Source organism: Larimichthys crocea, chromosome I, assembly GCF_000972845.2.
Source record: "Larimichthys crocea isolate SSNF chromosome I, L_crocea_2.0, whole genome shotgun sequence".
Classification (NCBI taxonomy): Eukaryota; Metazoa; Chordata; class Actinopteri; family Sciaenidae; genus Larimichthys; species Larimichthys crocea.
In genome coordinates this window covers 37,305,399-37,323,537 of record NC_040011.1, presented here as the reverse complement: position 1 = coordinate 37,323,537, position 18,139 = coordinate 37,305,399, and the positions used below count along the sequence as shown (strand labels likewise).

General features: G+C 44.2%; 2 protein-coding genes across 6 annotated transcripts in view; one reads left to right on the top strand and one right to left on the bottom strand.

Annotated features, from left to right (window-relative positions):
* Window positions 1–679: 679 nt before the first annotated feature.
* On the top strand, window positions 680–6,781 carry fgf16 (fibroblast growth factor 16). The gene is made up of 3 exons (XM_010754650.3): window positions 680–1,325; window positions 2,954–3,057; window positions 5,169–6,781. Exons 1-3 carry the CDS (start codon window positions 1,022–1,024, stop codon window positions 5,412–5,414), a joined length of 654 nt encoding a protein of 217 aa, XP_010752952.2. The 5' UTR covers window positions 680–1,021; the 3' UTR covers window positions 5,415–6,781.
* A 2,088-nt stretch (window positions 6,782–8,869) lies between these two features.
* atrx (ATRX chromatin remodeler) overlaps window positions 8,870–18,139 on the bottom strand; it is a 29,242-nt gene continuing 19,972 nt past the window's right edge. For all 5 annotated transcript variants that reach the window (XM_027282637.1, XM_019265492.2, XM_019265493.2 and 2 more), the window contains exons 30-34: window positions 14,827–14,976; window positions 13,089–13,205; window positions 11,895–11,990; window positions 11,671–11,799; window positions 8,870–10,593 (exon numbers count right to left, since the gene is read on the bottom strand). In XM_027282637.1, the coding sequence (XP_027138438.1) occupies window positions 10,387–10,593; window positions 11,671–11,799; window positions 11,895–11,990; window positions 13,089–13,205; window positions 14,827–14,976 (699 nt within the window). In that variant the 3' untranslated portion in view covers window positions 8,870–10,386. The remainder of the gene's footprint in view (window positions 10,594–11,670; window positions 11,800–11,894; window positions 11,991–13,088; window positions 13,206–14,826; window positions 14,977–18,139) is intronic.

The following is an 18,139-nucleotide window of genomic DNA, read 5'->3' as shown; positions in this document are numbered from 1 at the left end:
TACACGTCATCACCATTTGGACTTTTTCTTCTTCTTCTTCTTCTTCTTCTTCTTCTTCTTCTTCTTCTTCTTCTTCATCCTCGCCTTGCCAGTGATACAAGTGGTTAAGCTGCTGGTTTGCTGGAGCACATTGCAAACGTTGTGCAGAGGGGCGAGGAAGCACCTGCTTCCAACAAGGAGGTGGAGAAAATGCTCTCATGAAAACGTCCAACTGCAGTGGTTGGCACTGACACTTGTGCAGGAGGTTGGATTGCTCTGAGATTATGCACAGGTTATTTAGATAATCTTGTAATCTTGATGCTTTGTGGTTTTTTTCTTCTGCTTCTTCATGTTTCCAGGAGAATATGGTGTGACCCACAAAAAAAAACACAGAGTAAATCATGGATTCCCTTTGTGGTGGAGTGGTTGTTCCAGTTTATGATAGATTTACGCACTTGTGTCAGCTTTCATTTGCGTTTGAACAATGATGGTCTTCCCCTCTGCATCTGTGTCGCATTTTAATGCACCACAAACTGTTGCCAGAGTTCCCTGCCTCTGGATAGGCGATGTGGTTTTATCAGACAGCCCCGGACCGCAATCGGGAGCGCAGGATCTGCTCTGAGAAGAGACTTCTTTGGATTTGGAGTTGCTCGGTCGGACGATAGGTACAGCTTTTTTTTTTTTGAGAGAGCAGACAGACAGCGGCATCATCATCAGTGGTAAAAAAAAAAAAAAAAAGTTGGACTGAAAGTACACATTCAGTAAGGAAACTGATGCGCGTAAGAAGGGATGCCAGCCAGGCGTGGCTTGTGTTTGAATATCCAATGTGAGAATGCGTGGGGAGCATGTATATAATAGAGTCTTTCCATCTGATAAACAGAGATATCAAACTGATGATTATAGCAAAGGACGATCAATAAACTGAAAGGACGCCTCTGGTTTTGGAGAAGCACGGCGCGCTGGGTTCACTTTGTGCGTGCATGGACTGGACTTGTGTTTAAAACTTTTCTTTCCTTACTTGAGACACCGATAGATTTTTTAAATGCCGTCGCTAAATTTGACAGCTGTGCACACAATGGCAGAGGTGGGGAGTTTTTTGGGGACAATCGACTTGGATTTACAAAGCTTTCCTGCACTCGGGAATATGCCTCTGCCGGAGTCTCCAGTGGGCTTGAATGAGCGACTGGGGCAGATTGAAGGGAGGCTGCAGCGGGGGTCGCCGACGGATTTCGGGCACCTCAAAGGGATCCTGAGGCGGCGGCAGCTCTACTGCAGGACCGGCTTTCAGCTGGAGATATTCCCTAATGGGACTGTGTATGGGACGAGACAGGACCACAGCAGATTTGGTGAGGATATTTCTTTAACATTCAACTTTTTTAATGAGAAATATTGAAGATTATGTTTTATAATTTATTTCAAAAAGACAGAAACAACTTTTACGCACGATTTGACCACGAGAGAGGAAAGCGCATACAGATATTCCAAAGTTTTTTATTTATTCACGCTCATGTTTTATATATTGTTCAACCAATTTAGGCAATTTTTTTCTCCTCTCTGAAGCTGGGTGAGTTTAATTAAGAGGCTTTTTTCCTGCCGCACATCCCCAGTGAATACACACTCGTGCGTCACTGTCACCTGGCGCACACACACACACACGCACACACACACACACCTTTTTTTTTGCTGTGCAATCCCTGCTGCGCGTGGGTTGGGGGGGGGCAGGTGTCTCTACTCAAAGCCGCAAACAAGCAGCTCGTGCAACCAGTACACTTCTAATATAAATGCGTCCGCCCCGCGTCTGAAGATCTGGTACCATTACCAATGTAAATGGAGCGAGGTGCGGCTCACTGGGAGGGAGACAGAGAATACGATAAACAAATGAGGTCAGAGGGCAGATACGCACATGTCTTACGCCTCATATCCACGCAGTCGTCTCTCTCTCATACTCACACACACACACACACACGCAGACACACACACAGGTGCAGACCGGCTCGCCACAGAGCGGAATAACACGAAATTAAAGCATGACCACTGCGGAATTCAGGGAAGGTTTAATGTTCACGATTTCAGCCAAAAAACAAGCCGGTTTACAGGGATGGGTGGTCCGCGTGTTTGTTTCTGGCTTCACTTAGCTTTTTTAAAAATGCAAGGTCTCTTTTGTCAGAGCTGCAATGGGGGGGAGACATGGCTTTGATTAGAGGGATATGAAACACACTCTTCACCCCGCTAAAAATTAGAGGGATGTTCTCTGTCATCCTCTGGCATCGGATGAGGTCGGGGAGATGGGGACCAGGTGGCTGTAAAGCTGGCCTCTCTTTGCCAGTCAGCACATCCAGCTGGATCCTCTCTGACTAACCCCCTCTCTGCATCACAACAGCCAATAGCTTTTAATTTTACCGGTTGTTTCCCTGCCTTTGAAGTGCATGTTCACTTTACTGTAACTTCCTGTGACTCAGCAGCCCCACTAAACAACTTACCCACATCTCAGCTTCATAAAAGTCACTTCTTGGTCTGTATTAGTAGCTAGTTGGGAAGTTCCAAAGACAGGATGAAGGCATTTATAGACACCGCAACCTACTATGATTAAATGAGTGATGTATGTTCCTCAGAGCAGACTAAAAAAAGCAATCAAAGAAATGTTCATCTGGTGCTGTCATCTAGTCCATCCATCCATCCTGTGCTGTAATCAATGGAGGGGCGGGGGGGTTATTTAAAGCCTTAAAACTGCAATTATTCAAATGTGGATTGGTGATGCAAGAAGGGTGCATTGCAGGACACAAGATGACTGTGTGAACCAAACAGTAATAAAGCTTTCAACCCCCCCAAAACTGGTGCATAATATTCAAACCGGCTGTATAAATGGAGGCCACTTGTTGCCTCGTGTGTGTGTTTGTGTGCTTTACTGACTGGTTTCTGTGCATTGTGTGTGTGTGTGTGTGTGTGTGTGTGTGCGTGCATTGTTTGACCTCAGGTATCCTGGAGTTCATCAGTCTGGCAGTGGGTCTGGTCAGCATCAGAGGAGTGGACGCTGGACTTTACCTCGGCATGAATGAGAAAGGAGAGCTCTATGGGTCGGTGAGTCAAACAAAACAAAACCAAAAAAAAAAAAAAAACTTCTTTCATTCACAACCAAGCCCAGAGTCTCATTCACAACAAATCTGCCACTTGATACACGTGATTTGCTTTGTAGAAACACACAATTTTACAGTCATTCTCTAAAAATGACTCTAAAAAATTTTTTTTAACAATACGCGTCAGTTCTGAGCTCTTGAAAGTCAGTTTTCAGGAGCTGATCTGACAGTTATCAAGGTTCCCAAACGTGGCAGATGGGAAAACCACAGTGAGACAAAACAAGTGTGTTTCTTTTATAGAGTCTCACACTCTGTTGCATACTTCCCTCGCCTGCTGCTTTATTAGTGTGGTAATAAAGACAGTAGATCTAACAAATGATGATGACCAAAACCAACACCAGCAGTAGCAAAGAAAATAAGATAAAAGAAAACTTGTTTTCCGTGTGAAGAGATTCAAAGAAAAGTCGATTTTGCAGCTTTAGAGAGCGCACCGACCTCTTCATTTACTTTTTGAGATATGCAGAAATATTTACATATTTTCCCAAAGTGCAGACAGGAAAGTTTGGAGTCACTCTGGGTGCGTGGTGTGGATGAATTTACCTCTCTGTGTACAGCTGCTCTCAAGTTTGGACTGCAGCGTTAAATATAGAAGAAATATGTCGTGCTTTCCCGCGGTTAATGTACCATGTAGAGAATATCTTTTTCATCCTGGCTGACTTTGTCTCTCGCGTGTGGTTGCTGTCTGGAGACAGAGAGGAAAGGGAAGAGATAAAGACAATGAAGGGGAAGTATGTGAGGGTTACCTGTATCAGGTGTCCCAGGGCACTACCTGAGGGCCTCTCAGGGCTCTGACTCCCTCTGGCTCTGAACATTTTGAACAGAGGCTACTTTTAAGCACGGCCATTGTGTTGAAAGTGCAGATATTGTTACTGCGTGCTATCAGAATCTGGCATCCTGGAGCTTTGACCCTGGGGGGAAGGGGCGGGCGATGGTAAGAGGCAGTGATTTGTGGGGGGCTAGGGGTAAATGCACACCTGACTGAGTCACCTGACTGACAGAGGGAGCGATGTAGACACGTCTGTCTGAGGCTGAGAGGCCAGGAGGTGGAGAGAGGTGGGGGAGCAACAGGTAGATGAGTGCTTCCGTCCCACAGCCATCAGACCTTGACGAGCTTTTGATCTGATGAGGTTTGTGTGTGTGTTGAGTGTGTGTGTGTGTGTATTAGGATGGAGCTGGCCCAGTCATGTGCCCTCAGGGCTGTATTTACAGACAACAGCTTCACCACACAGCCGCAGCCAAGCAGAGCCTGACAGCCAATCAACAAAATTGCTGCTGGAATAAAAACCAAAGCTTTTACACAAACATTTGCAAGAGCTATAACGTGTGTTATTAAAGGAAAGAGACGTGCTGATCACTGTGTAGAGAAGCCACGTCGGCTTAGCCAAAAAAAGAGGAGAGAGAGAGAGACAGAGAGACAGAGAGACAGAGAGAGAGAGAGAGAGAGAGGGGGATGGCGACTCTTTGGGACATCCTTAAAAAAAGGGGTGCACATTTGGCCCCTGGTCCTCGGTGATATCCCTCTTGCAGAGCTGCTGCATGAATGACGGGTTTGATGTTTCTTATTGTTCTCACACACTCACTCAGCCAGCAGACTCTCACCTGCTGAACCCGCAGCCATCGCTCATGCTGCGCTGTCAGCGAAGACCGAGGCTCCGGGAGCTGCTGTGTGAGAGAGCGAGGGGAAGTTATTGTATGCCTGCTCGCTTGTTCTTTTTGCATCACAGGGAGGGAAATAATTCTCCGTGTAGCGAGCGAGAGGTTAACAGGTCCGAGGAGTGAGTGTGGAGCGTAAAGCGAAGAGCAGCTCATAATGACTTTTCCTCTTTTGTCATAATGAGCAAGTGCCTAAATGAGTTTGCACTGGTTCATATCAGCTTCCAAGCAAAGTTCAAGATCATGATGATGATACATGTGCACTAGTACACCAGGAAGAGTGGAGTCTGCATGCAAAGTCGGATCATCCATCTTCATCTCAGCTGCATTTGTACATATCCTCATTCAGTGCCGTGTGAGCTGGATTTTAGCACGACTAATCTGTTGTTTTCTCTCCTGCAGAAGAAGCTGACAGCAGAATGTGTGTTCAGGGAGCAGTTTGAGGAGAACTGGTACAACACCTATGCTTCAACTCTGTACAAGCACACGGACACGGGACGCTTCTACTACGTGGCCTTAAACAAGGACGGCTCGCCCAGGGAGGGCGGCAGGACTAAAAAACACCAGAAACTCACCCACTTCTTACCCAGGCCGGTGGAGATTGAAAAGATCCCTCAGGCGTACAGGGACTTATTCCAGTACAGGTGACCAGTGCTTACACTGGGAGAACTGGTTACAGTAGGAGGAATAGAAATAAAAGAAGAGGAGAGAGAGGGTGTTGTGGATCATTTGGACCTGGTACAGAACTCTTCACTCTCAACTCCCCCCGAGGTCACTGTGTTTGCACCTCAGCCCACCACCAAGCACGTCACAGCACTGACATAAACATTGTGCATGTTTCCTGGATGTCACTTCTTTGCCTCTGTAGTGGACTTGTGACCTGAAAGAGATGGAGGAGGGGGAGTGATCTTGTAAAACCACTGTGGACATGGACAGTTGAGGCATGATCACCCAGCTGTGAGGGCGATCAGGACGTTCCAATCAGGTGCCATGTTTTCTCAGTAAACCACTTAAACGCGTAGATACTGAAGCGACGTGCAGCAACAAGCGGAGTCGTGGATCTTGGCGGTTTTTGCGTAGCACTAAGCTGGTGTGTAAAAAAAAAAGAAAAAAAGAATGGTTGACTAATGAGGACACCAAGAAGAGACTTTTAGGAGCTTTAAATGACGGAAAGCACTGCAGATGTCACATTGTGCATTTGTCATGCACTGTACACAGTCATGGTAAATGTAAGAAAGGGCACATTCCACATACAGAGAGATAGATAGTAGAGGAAGGGTCAGAAATACTCAAACGATTTGCTACATGCATGTTAGGTGACAGGTTGGGATAGTCAGGTACTAAAGAGTCTGTAAGGTGAGTGTGTGCGCGAGGCAGAACTGGAGTTTTATTAAGTTGTCTCCAAAAGAAAGGATGAAAGATGGGGAATAATAATGTCTCAGATGAATGTGAGATAGTTGAAAGAGCACTTACTGCACATCCCCAGTCCCAGCTGTAGGCTCGCTTGTTCTCCCATGTAATCATCTGAGTCTAATGATCTCATTCATCACATTTAAATAAAATATCAAGCAGCGTCTTGTAGGAGTTGTATGCAAAACAAGTGATTAAGCTCGGGACAAAAGCACTTCTCTGACTGTGGTTGTAAAGTATAAGTGATGTGGGTTTTTCTTTTAAAGGATGGTGACTTGTAATGTTCAGAGTGTCGGGAACATTATTAAAAATGCAAGCAGCTGAGGTGTACATATGGGTGATCCTATTTATGAGATGTACAATATATTTATTTTCTACGTATAAAGTAAAAATATAAATCTATATATTTATTTATTGCAAAGACTTTATTTTGTAATGAACTTGAAGTTATCTGGACTGTAGATTCTACTGAAATTACACCCCCAAAAAACAAAAAAACAACAAAAAAAAAACTGCAATGAACATGACAATAAAATTGTCCTGCTATCGAGAACTCATTGTGAGAGACTATTTTTGCTTGGATAAAAATGTGATGTACCAATTAAAACCAGATATAGAATCTATGTGAATGTTTCTTTCCTTTTGTTTTCAGCAATCAGTCGATCAGACAATGAAATATCTCAACAAATGTTGCATGAATCACTGTGAAGTTACATACAAACATTCATGATCCCCAGAGGATGAACCCTAATGACTTTGGTGACACCAACTTTTCTTCTAGCGCCACATGATTATGAACTGCCTTAGCAACATTAAAAAGTAGCTTTCGAAGCGTTTCAGGCTTTTCTAATCTAATTTTTACGCAGCATACTCATCATTATTAAATACCTCAAATGTAATGACTTTTAAAGCATTGACCGCATGGCATTTTGTCCTGCTGTCCAAAAGACGGAGAGAAAATGAGGTAAAAAGATACTGCAGATTTTTTCCCAGAGGAGAGCACCAATACAAGCTCACGCCAATTTGCCCTCATAAACCCTTTACCAAGTAATGTGCACAGACCCTCTCTGTCTCCACAAGGTCTTAGTCAGCCTACATCCACCGTACAAAATCAGATTCCTTATGCAACTGGATCCCGACTCCTAATTGGCTTTACACATCAGCATGGATTTAGAGCAGTGATTGGTTGTTCATTGGAGGGGGGCCTCACAGACTCCACTATAGTTCAAGCCTTTTCAATGGACAGAAACAGCTGCCTGCTGCACAGAGAACCAGCAGGGATGTGCCGCAAACCTGGAGTGGTGGTAATCTGGGGCTGAGAGGGGATGGGATCAACATTTCAACATCTGCAATAGTTGTAATGTTTCTCCACTGGCAGATATCTGTAAGCTGTGAGAGCAAGCTCCCCTGGGGGGAGGGAATGGAAAAGTCAAAGACATGCAGGGGAAAACCCTGGCAGACTGAGAAATGAAAACAATACCGGGAGAGGGAAAAATAGATGAAAGATTGAAGGGAGAAGAGAGAGCGGGACAAAAGGCGCTTAGTGCTGTGGGTGTGAAACACAGGGACACTACATCAGGATGTATCAGCTATCTGCCTTCCAACTGTATAATGGAATAACTCTGAAATATGGGGAAATACACTTACATTTTTTTATGCTGAGGATAAGATAAGAAGATCGATAACACTCTCATATCTCTACGGGAAATAAGAATCTGGAGCCAGGAAGCAGTGAGCTTAGCTTAGCATAAAGACTGGAAGCGGGGGGAAACAGCTAGCCTCGCTCTGTTCAAAGGTTAAGTTAGTCAACAGGTCACGACTTGGTTTTACATTGGATCATGCAGTCGGGCTCAGAGTCTCCACTGGTTGTATAGCAAATTTTTTTTTTTTTACCTTTGGACACAGATGTTTCTCGTCTTAATGCTAAGCTAGGCTAACCCAGCTGCTGGGTGTATCTTCATATTTACCAGACAGACATAAGTGGCATCAATCTCAACTCTTGGCAAGAAAAGCAAAAAAGTGTATCCCATTTTATGACCGATTGAAACAGAACCTGGATGAAAATTGTATAACCTTTAACAGCCTGACAGATTATGAGTCATGACAAGATGTCAGAAATGGTGTATATGTTGGCCACTAAGCGCAGTCCAGAAACAGCAAATATATATTGAGCTCATTTAGAAACTATGTTAGATTGTCCTTCAGAGGACGGAAAATTTCAACTTTTAAAAGTTTCCTGTACAAATTCTCCACTTGACACATCTTGGCTATTATTTAAAAAATTTAAAGAGATCTACGTCAAGAACTTGTTCTGGTGGCCCGACGGACTTTAGATACTGAACACAAACTTTGGTGGTTCAAGTAAGGATCTTGGTTGCATCGCTATGCAGTCATTTATTTGTAAACTGTCTAATGAAAATACCCGTCAGAATACCAGCAAATATTTTGCTAGGAGAATTTTTAGAGCATCAAATATTGGTTTAAACTTCAAAGAATTCAAATCGGTCAAGCTTCAGAAATGTTCTCTTGCCAGTGAACAATAAAATGTTTCTGAAGAACCTACAACAATAAGAAGCTAACCAGAATGACCAAATCTGTAACCAACTTCCCCCTTTTTATAAATCCAGTCAGTGCAAAGGAATGCACTATAAATCATTTCAGTCCTGAAAAACAAATGACTCAAACACAAAGAGTTGCTCATCATTTTGGTCACTTTATTAAATGTTATATTAAATACTTATCAAGATAATAGCAGATCAGATTCATGGCAAATAATGTTGGTGTATTTGCTAACATAAGAACATTCTTGAGGAGGGCCAAAAAAAAAAAGAAAAAAAAAAAAAAAAGAACAGTTTCTCTACATTTATGAAATACACCTTGTGCAAACACAGGAGCCAACTAGAGACAACAGGCTTCTCTTCATGAGAAATGTACATATTTCTCAGGATTAACAGCTACACCAGTTTAAGCATTTAGAAGCAAAAATGTGCCAAAGAATACAGGTAGTCCGGGGGCCTGCCTGGTGGGACTACAGTGTCCAGAAGGCATTTCTCACAAAGCAGAATGCACAGATCAGCCAGACATAATAAGATTTCCAGTCTTTACTCTATCAAAACCACTATGGAACACACGTTTTAAACTTTGACAGACAAGCAAAGGGGGAAAAGTTTTGGGCCCTGTGACACCCGGCTGAACTGGCTTGTGCTTTGTGAGACCCCACTCGTTTCACCCCAAGCTTTTTGAGATCAACACAAGTGGAACATAAACAATGAACAAGGACGCACAGTGCTATGCTAGACAACACGTGACAGTGAGAATGAATGTTACAAAAAAAGTTCGGAGGAACCCGGGCAGGCAGTTTTTTGAACAACACAAGCATTCCATTACCATGTTCAGCGACAACTAATGTAAACACTTAAAAGCATAATAGAAAAGATTCTCAACAAATCTCAAATCTCAGAACTTTACAGAGCTTTTTTTTAGGAAATGAATATAAGGCCTTTTTTTTATTATTTTATTTTTTTGTAACTTTTTTTGTTGACTTATCAATTAACTTCTATCTCCCAAAAAGAGCAGGACTTTGCAGCACCATCAGCTGTCTGCTTTGCCAGATATTGGTGAAGGAATCTACCGGGGCTAATCATGTTAGAGCTTTACATCATAGAGTCCTGTCACCAACAACACTGGTCCCACTCAGGTTTAGTTAGGCATTTAAAACAGTATAAAAACTGAGTTTAAATAATAAGGAAACCCTCTTTTAAGGGGAGAACAATACAATGCATAAAAGCATTGGGGGTAAAACTTTTTTGTCTTTAAATACATGAAAAATGAAGATATAGAACTTGAATAACATTAAGGCGGTATATACATGTTTTTTTTTTTTTCCTGTTGAAATTCCTAATGGACTCCTTTCACACAGTCATTTATACATCATATTTCCACCATCTCTCAGTGAACTACAGAATAAAGAACAGAGTCTATCCCACTTGAGGCCCCAGTGGACAGCAGCCTAGTCTCAAAACTACTCCACCCTCTGATTGGTGGACCAGTTTGCTTTGAGCTTTGAGCTTTGAGCTCTGAGCGGTCTCACAGTGTGTTTGTTACAGAGAACTGGGCCTCGCTCTGACTGGGCCACCGGGAGCCGGCTAGCTGAGTGGGCGGGGAGGGGGGTGGGGTGGGGTGGGGGGTTTGAGGAAGAAGTCCCTCTGACCTACAGGCCCTTGGAGGGCCCGGGATTCTTGCCCAGGCCGTGGAGCTGCTGGTAAAGCCCCAGCAGGTCCCTCTGGCTGAGCCCGCTGCCTCCCATCATGCCGTTCTGCATGGCCAGCTGGTTCAGGTAGTTGGCCTGGTTAGCCAAGGCCATCTGCTGCTCCTGCACCTTCCTGTTAGTGATCAGCTTCTGCACGAACATCATCAGCTGGGCAGACACAAAGAGAGAGAGAGAGAGACGGTTCAGATAACTACATAATTACTACTATAGATAAATAAGTACCAGCTGAGAAACCGAGACATCACATGTCCAAAACACAGGTGGAGATAACACATTATTAAACGAGTGCTATGCGCACAACAAAAACAGGTTACTGGAAGAAATCAGGAGTTTACACACAAATTTACACGCAGCTGGTCATTAAACAGATTTCTCTACAGTCCCCCACAATGTTTTCGAATTACAGCTGGAAAATCTTAAGTGTGTATGACGCACTGCCCGGCACTACGGTTTAGGGCTGCAAGGAGTACTAGTGTAATTAGAGTACAAAAAAGCCTCGAATCATTCTTTTTGCCTCGAGTATTCATTTGATCATTAATTTCGTTTAAGTAGTCACTTGCGTTCCCCCCCAGGGATCGTGTTCTACGCGGACTGTAAACGGTGACGCATGCGACTCAGATTTAAAAAGGTGGCGAAGAGACCATCCGTCCGCAAAAGACAAAAGATGTCCAAAGTTTGGGATCAATTGTTCGGTTTTAATAGGCCTGTCGTTTCTGTCACATTATGCAATAGTGTTGTAGCGACCCGGAATTATGGCGCTACGAAGCATGGGTTGGTTTTGCTGGTTCCTCAGCTTGAACACAGACAACTGCCATGACTGACAGGCTTCACAGCCTCTGATAACGCCATTCCTCAGGCGTCCTGCAAGCCCATACACTGCAGTACAACCTAAGTGAACACAACCCAAACAGCCGCAGCATATACACGAACCATATAAAAAAGATTACTCGATTAATCACTGAAATATTCGGTAGAGTACTCGACTTGTACAGTTTGATGTTAGAGGTCAGGTCTGATGGTGTTAAGAGATGCTTTCACTCCAAATTTTAGCTTCTGCATATGCTCAGATAGGACCGGGCAACACACAGGAGCAGACGATGTGTTTTAAGCACCATCAACAAAATATTGTCATTGAGAAGTAGTTCTACCTGCTACAGTTTAGTTTTTTATATCATAAATTAGTTGAAATGGCATCAGTAGATGCAGCTACTGTGGCTATCTTACCGTTTGTTGCCTTGTGAGGACGTCCCTGTACACGACTTCCCTGCGCTTGAACTCCAGCTCTACACTGGCCTGTCGACCCAGAGCCATCGACTGGACCTGACTCTCCGTGAGTGCTGGGTTTTCCTTCCACTGTGGGCAGAGAGAGAGAGAGGACAGTTAATGATGATGACCTCAAACCACCATCACACACACACGTATTTGTAGTGTTTAGCGTTGGCACTCACCACTCTGGCGATTGTATCTTCCAGTGACTCCCGTGATAAAGTCTTCAATGCATTTGTTGCTTCAATGACTTTCTGTCGCCCCTGATTGATAAGGTCCTGAACACAAACGAAGAAAAAACAACATGAAACAGTGCATTTTTCTCATTTTCACCATTAGAAATGAAACTACTCTGAGTATTTATGGACAAATATTATCTATGTGACTTCATGATCAATATTTTTGAGTTTAACGTGAAATCATAGCATAACATCGCTCGTACTGACAAACCCACAGAGACTTGTCAGTGGTGCAGCTCTCCAGAAATTCTTCTCGCTTATTGTTTTGTTTTCATGGCCACATATTTACTGTTTGGGTTTCCCCACTCACAGCAACACTTATGGGGAGTAAACAGCAGCAGAACAGATGTAACTGATAAAACTCTGCTGAGAAGTTAGCGACGAGCTGGAGGAGAAATATTTGTCACAGAGGAGTCGGTGGAGACCAAAACAAAGCTAAAAAAGGGAGTGTAAATATTAATATGTTGTTGTACAAGTACGGAAACAACAAAGTGCAAAAGGGCATGTGTATAAGGATATATAAATAATACAGACATGTATTAACAGCATGGACAGATTGAAGTGATTATACTAATATATTACAGCTTGTGTAGCAGAAAAGCAGCAATTACGGTATACATGTAATTAATGGTGTAACTATACAGTACAGGTTAATCAAGCTATGGGCTATGAAATATGAATATATATAAATATCTATTACAGTATGAACAGTATTCAGTATATTATGCCGTATGTTAATATGTTGGTAGCTTCAGCTCCATCAGTATGTTTGAGGAGCTCCACATTCTGTTGACATGATCTCCTTTAGGAGGAGGATGCGGCACTTAAGTTACTGAATCACCTTTACGAGTTTAAAAGGAGTCAAACAGCTGCGACAACTTCATTGCTCACATGCCATAATACAGTACTTTACACTCAAACCTCTTGAACCGTCTGTCCCGGATCTCCGTCAGATGTGCCTCTGTGTATAAATAGCTGCTGCCCCAGACGTGGAGTATTACAGACCGTTGTAACCGTAGCATGTCGGCTACTAGACTGTTGTCACAATTAGCAGTGGGATCTGAGGAATGTGGGGCGCCATGCCGTGGGGGGAGGCGGCAGGGAGGAGAGAGGGGGCATGTGGAGCTCATTACTTACCTCCAGCTGCTGGTTGGTCATGGAGGCCAAAGCCGCCACATTGTAGGAGAAGTAGTTGGAGGAGCCCATATCCATCTGGGCGTATGTTGCCTGGTAGTTGGTCCTCATGGACAGACCCTGAAAAGACAGAGAGGGGACGTGAGGGGGGGCATCCAACAGAAGAGCACGTTAATCAGGCAGGTGTTAAGAGCCACCGAGGGCATGATGGGAGAGACTGTGTGCCATCGCTGACCGGAGACGACCGTTTACTTCATGTTCAGTCAGTTATTTAGACAACAATGCTTTCGACCCTTTGTGCGTTGAACTTGTTTGACTCCGCATGAATGAGAAGTTGTCGTGTCGACCCGCTCCTGTTCTATTAAACGTGTGTGTCGGAGAAGTGACCTGGAGTAAACAATCTTGTCCCAGTAAAGGCCAGCAGGATGCCGATGTTTGTGTGTAATTGAGCCTCTGCTGCAGATGGTTTTCCCGTGCCCTGTAATCTGGCCATCCGGTATGTAGGCGTGTGTGTATGTTTGGGGGCCAGTGGGGGTCTTTGGACCAGGTCAGAGACAGGTGTGCAGGCTTAAACAGTACAAAACAACCGCAAAACTACAAAACACACGAACGCACGCATGCGCACTCGTGACTCAAGTTTTCTGTTAACAAGCAGCCACTCTCTGACTTTCAGCGGCATCTTCAGACTTTCTTCGGACTTCATACATCTTCAAAACAGACAGACACCGAATCTAGACCGGACTTCATTTCCAAAAGTCAGCGTCTGAAATCTAAATTTATGACATGAGCCTCTCTAAGCTCTGTAGCGAGCTGAAGTCATCCCAGAGAGAGAGACCAAGGGCTCCTGGGTTCAGTTTGGTTTTGGGCGCCTGATCATGTTCTCACAGTTTTTCCCATTTCCTGAGTTGCAAATCTGATATTCATACACATAGCTTTTCCTGGCCACCACTGGCCAACCCTTAAGTTGTGAAGACATTAGCAGAGGCCGGGTTACGTTCCAGTTGTTTCTCCCACAAAGTTCTGAGTATACAACGTGATCCTGAACAGCCTCTCGCGGCTGAAACTAGCTGCTCGTGCATCTTTAATGTGTGACAGACTGCAGTGATGCAAACGCAAATGAAACCCTCGCTTCCAGCCTCGGCGGCCCTGCAGCCGGGAACCCTCTGTTCTCTTTAAAAGCAGAGGAGCTCTGAAGGAAAAGCCGCTTAACGCACACAGAGGGCAGTGCTGGGAGAGTGTGTTGGAAAAATAATCATTAGAGTGAATTAGAATCTAGGATTACAGATGGGGGTAGAGGAGACCTGCCCCCCCTCCACCAAACACTTCCAAATAAACCCCACTAATTGCCCATTGATATGTCCCACAAGAAAGGAGAGGGGAGAAGAGATGCAAGAGGAAAAGAGAGAAAAGTGAGCAGTCCCCAAACCCTCTGCACCGACATACTTAGAATAAGTAGCACTGACACTGCTTGGACAACCTCTCAGTGATTCGTACAGCAGACCACTACCCTGACCGTCAGCCAAAACGACGATCACAGTAAGCTGTCATCTGCTTAGTCCAAGTGATGAAAGGATTGTGCAGACTCACATCTTGACAAACAAAAGTGGGGTCTCTCTTTGCTCACCTTGCACTTTGATGTCAGTGATTAGATGAATGATGGACGAGGGCTGCGTGTGTGTGCCTTTTGATTTTGGTTACGGCTGGATATGCCAGCGTTCGCCATTAATTTTTCTGTGCCTACCTTTTTCTCCGCTTCATATTCGGCCCAGGCGGCCTTGCGATCCTCCTCGCTCAGGGCTTCCTCCTCCTTGTGGTCCAGCAAGGAGTCGTGTTCATGGTAACACGCGATCTGGTCCTTATTGTTCTGCAGCATCTCAGCCAGGAAGGGATCCTACAGGAGGGAAGAAGACACAAAGAAGAAAGAAAGAAAAGGTCACAGTGGGTTCAATGCCATCACTGGAGGGGAGGGAGAGCCGAAGGAGGTCACACTGGCTGCCTGAGTTATTGTATATTCTTATATTCTTCTTAACTTTGGAAGACACCGGTTTGTTTTGTCTGATTCAGACTGCTGAAGACTCTGAGCAGCTTCAGATAAACTCTGGGCCGTGCATTTTGTCCCCCATAACTTTGATTGAAACTCTCTTAATAACCAGTATGAACAGGAGGAATGATGTGGCGATGCTCACGAGTACCCGACTACTGCGCTTGAGAAATGTTCTTTTCTCTTCACACACACATTCGCTTCATACGTATTCTTGCTGAATGCTTCGCAGAGGTTGATCCTTACTCCATCTAAACTATGTGTTTCTGAATAAAACAGTCCAATAGGACACTCGCAATGCAACATGTAAGAGTCTGACAGGAGAGCTGCACCAAACTAGAACCATCCAGTCTGCAGCTTGCAGTTTTGAGACTGCACCAGTTAGCATGTGCGCACCTGCAAACGCCACAAATAGGTCAACGAGTCCCGAATTAAGTTCGAACAGTTCTGAGATCTGACGATTGGATCGAAGGGAAAAAAACAAACAAACTTGGATTTGGATGTAAGAGGATTGAACAAACAAACATGTAAAAAACCAAACAAACATAAACAAATAAATAAAAAAATAATCACGGGTTCTTGGGACTCTAGTTTCCATGACTACATTGTTATTGAAAACAATACCTGAGTAAAATTAAGAGCTGGGCCAGGCTCCGCTCACACAAACATGGTTTAAATTACTCTCTCCGCAGCACGTTTGCTTTTCTTTGTCTCGACTTTGCTTTACATTAAGCTGGAACTTTGCAATCTGGAAACAACGTCATACAGAAGTTGCATCATTAACCTCCACACGGGCCAATTCACGAGGGAGCTCTGCTCTCCTCCCCCACGCCTCACTTTGAACAGTGACAATGAGCGTGAGGCTGCAAACAAAATTAATCATAGATGTCACTGGTATTAAGGTGGAGAAAGACCAAACTATGAAATTAAGCAGTGATTGCAGTCCTGTATTGAATAAACAGAAAATAAACACCAGACCAGATGGAGTGAAACTGGATCCCTAAAAAAAAAAGAAGACGTGGGGGAGAAGTGAGCTGCAAGAAAACTACACAAGAACCTATTTTTAGGTCTCACGACTCCAGAGAATGACAGATAAGGTGGCTGAATCAGGTAGGAGCAAACAGGACCACAGAGCTTCACACCTACATACCCATCAACCTCCAACACTCGGGCCCTGGATCCTGATTGCGCTCCTTATTGATACATGTTTATGTTTCCCAGCCATCACACTTAATCAAGACAAAACCAGGCCACCCCTGAACAACCAGACATTTCGGAGCAGCAGCACAGCCAGCAGTTCAACTGCTGTTTTGCTCTCTAATGAGGACATAAAAGCACAGAAGAGTCTGTTGGGCCTGACTCGGATAAAGGCATCTATTGTGGTTTGTTCAGCCAAAATAGGTAAGCGCATGGTCAAATAAAGGCCATGGTAGATGTCCGCACAGGCACTTGTGTTGGCACCGGTATAGATATCCCTCTGAGGCTCATCTGGGCAGGTTAATTTGTCTTTTAGAGTTCTGCCATGGCAAATGAAGAAAGAAGAAGCGGCAAGGCAGGTACTGCTACTGTCAAACGGATTTGCAAATTTGTTTGGTTTGAAAACAGTTTCTGAAATATTTTGCATAACTTGCACTTGGTTCCTAATTAAAACAAATTGAGCTGGATTATTTGGAAGTCAGTGGCAACTACAGCCAACAGGCACAAGTCCATGACAAGAGCTGGCGTCTTCTTGTCTGTTTGCTGGCATAAAGAGAAGCTGATGAACTGTGGAAAACACGCAGGTCGCACCCTTTATCTGAAAAAATCTTGCTAAAGAAAGACCAGACATGGACATTTTTATTTCTTGGTTAACGTTGCAGTTTATTACGGTCAACTAAAGTTTAAACCATAAATGGTTGCAATCAAACACAAAGTAGGAAGTGTGTGTGGATTTTATTCAAATGCACGAAAAAGGACTGTCGACTGCGTAACGGGTCATTGGAGCTGCAGGTCAAATGACAGTACTGACGCTCCCAATGGAACCCAGTGCATTCTGGGTTACCTAAGTAATCCCCCACCAGTAATGGCTCTGGGGTGGTCCAGTCCATCTCCCCGGTCCGCTCAATGCGTGTGTGTCCTGAGCCAGCACTAATGATTGTAGGTAAACTGACCTGGGCTATTGTCATCCTTAAGGAGTGCATGGCAAAGTCTATCGCTTTACTACAGGGGAAGAGAGAAAGCCAGAGACGCTGGGTGGGCAGATGCTCAGAGAGAAAGAGGTAAATTACCCCACTCAACTTTTTTTCCCCACTTTTCCTTCTCTCCCCTTTGAGGAAAAAAATGTGGGGAGCAGAGTGAGTATTTCTAGAGCGGGATATTTGGAAAGGAAGTTGGTCGTTTGGCATCAGAGGCTGTGTGTTTGTGTGTTCAGATGTAATAATGGAGGTGGCTGTACACGTCTGAGGAGAAGCTCAGGACTTTGGACCAAAGAATTTCAACAGATTTAGCCCCAATGAGGGCCTTATAATCTGCGGCGTTGAACAGCACTTTTGCAAATGTGCTGTTAATGTAAAACAAGCTCCAAGCTGGAAGTCTTGGCTTCAGCTGACCGCTAAACAAAGCAAAAAGGGAAAAAAACGGAGCAAAAAATAAGTAAGAATTGGTCTACTAGTCACACAAGGCATCCAACACGCATGACATTTACCACTGTATGAAATCCTTTCCATTCTTTCCGTTGAGAGAACAATTTATGTCCTCCTTAAGCCGTATTCTAGTATATGTGTGTATGTTTTGAATATTGCTAAGCTGCCAGCAGTCCATAAATGATGTAAAGCAGTTTTCAAACTCGGCAGCCCTCACATCAGAAAGATGAAAACTTGGGAGTCGACATAAGTAGGTCTCATGTAGACTTTACAACTTGGCACAGACACCCAACGCGTACTTTACCAATAGACTTAAGGTGGCGCTTTACTGTAAAAAGGTCTGATGCAATTAAACACCCTCTTGCATTAATAGCTCTGGGTTATACGCAGGC

Coding starts and splice junctions, on each gene's coding strand:
- fgf16 (XM_010754650.3), top strand. CDS start 1,022: ATGCCGTCGCTAAATTTGACAGCTGTGCACACAATGGCAGAGGTGGGG. Junction 1,326..2,953: donor ACAGGACCACAGCAGATTTG/GTGAGGATATTT, acceptor GTTTGACCTCAG/GTATCCTGGAGTTCATCAGT. Junction 3,058..5,168: donor AAGGAGAGCTCTATGGGTCG/GTGAGTCAAACA, acceptor TCTCTCCTGCAG/AAGAAGCTGACAGCAGAATG.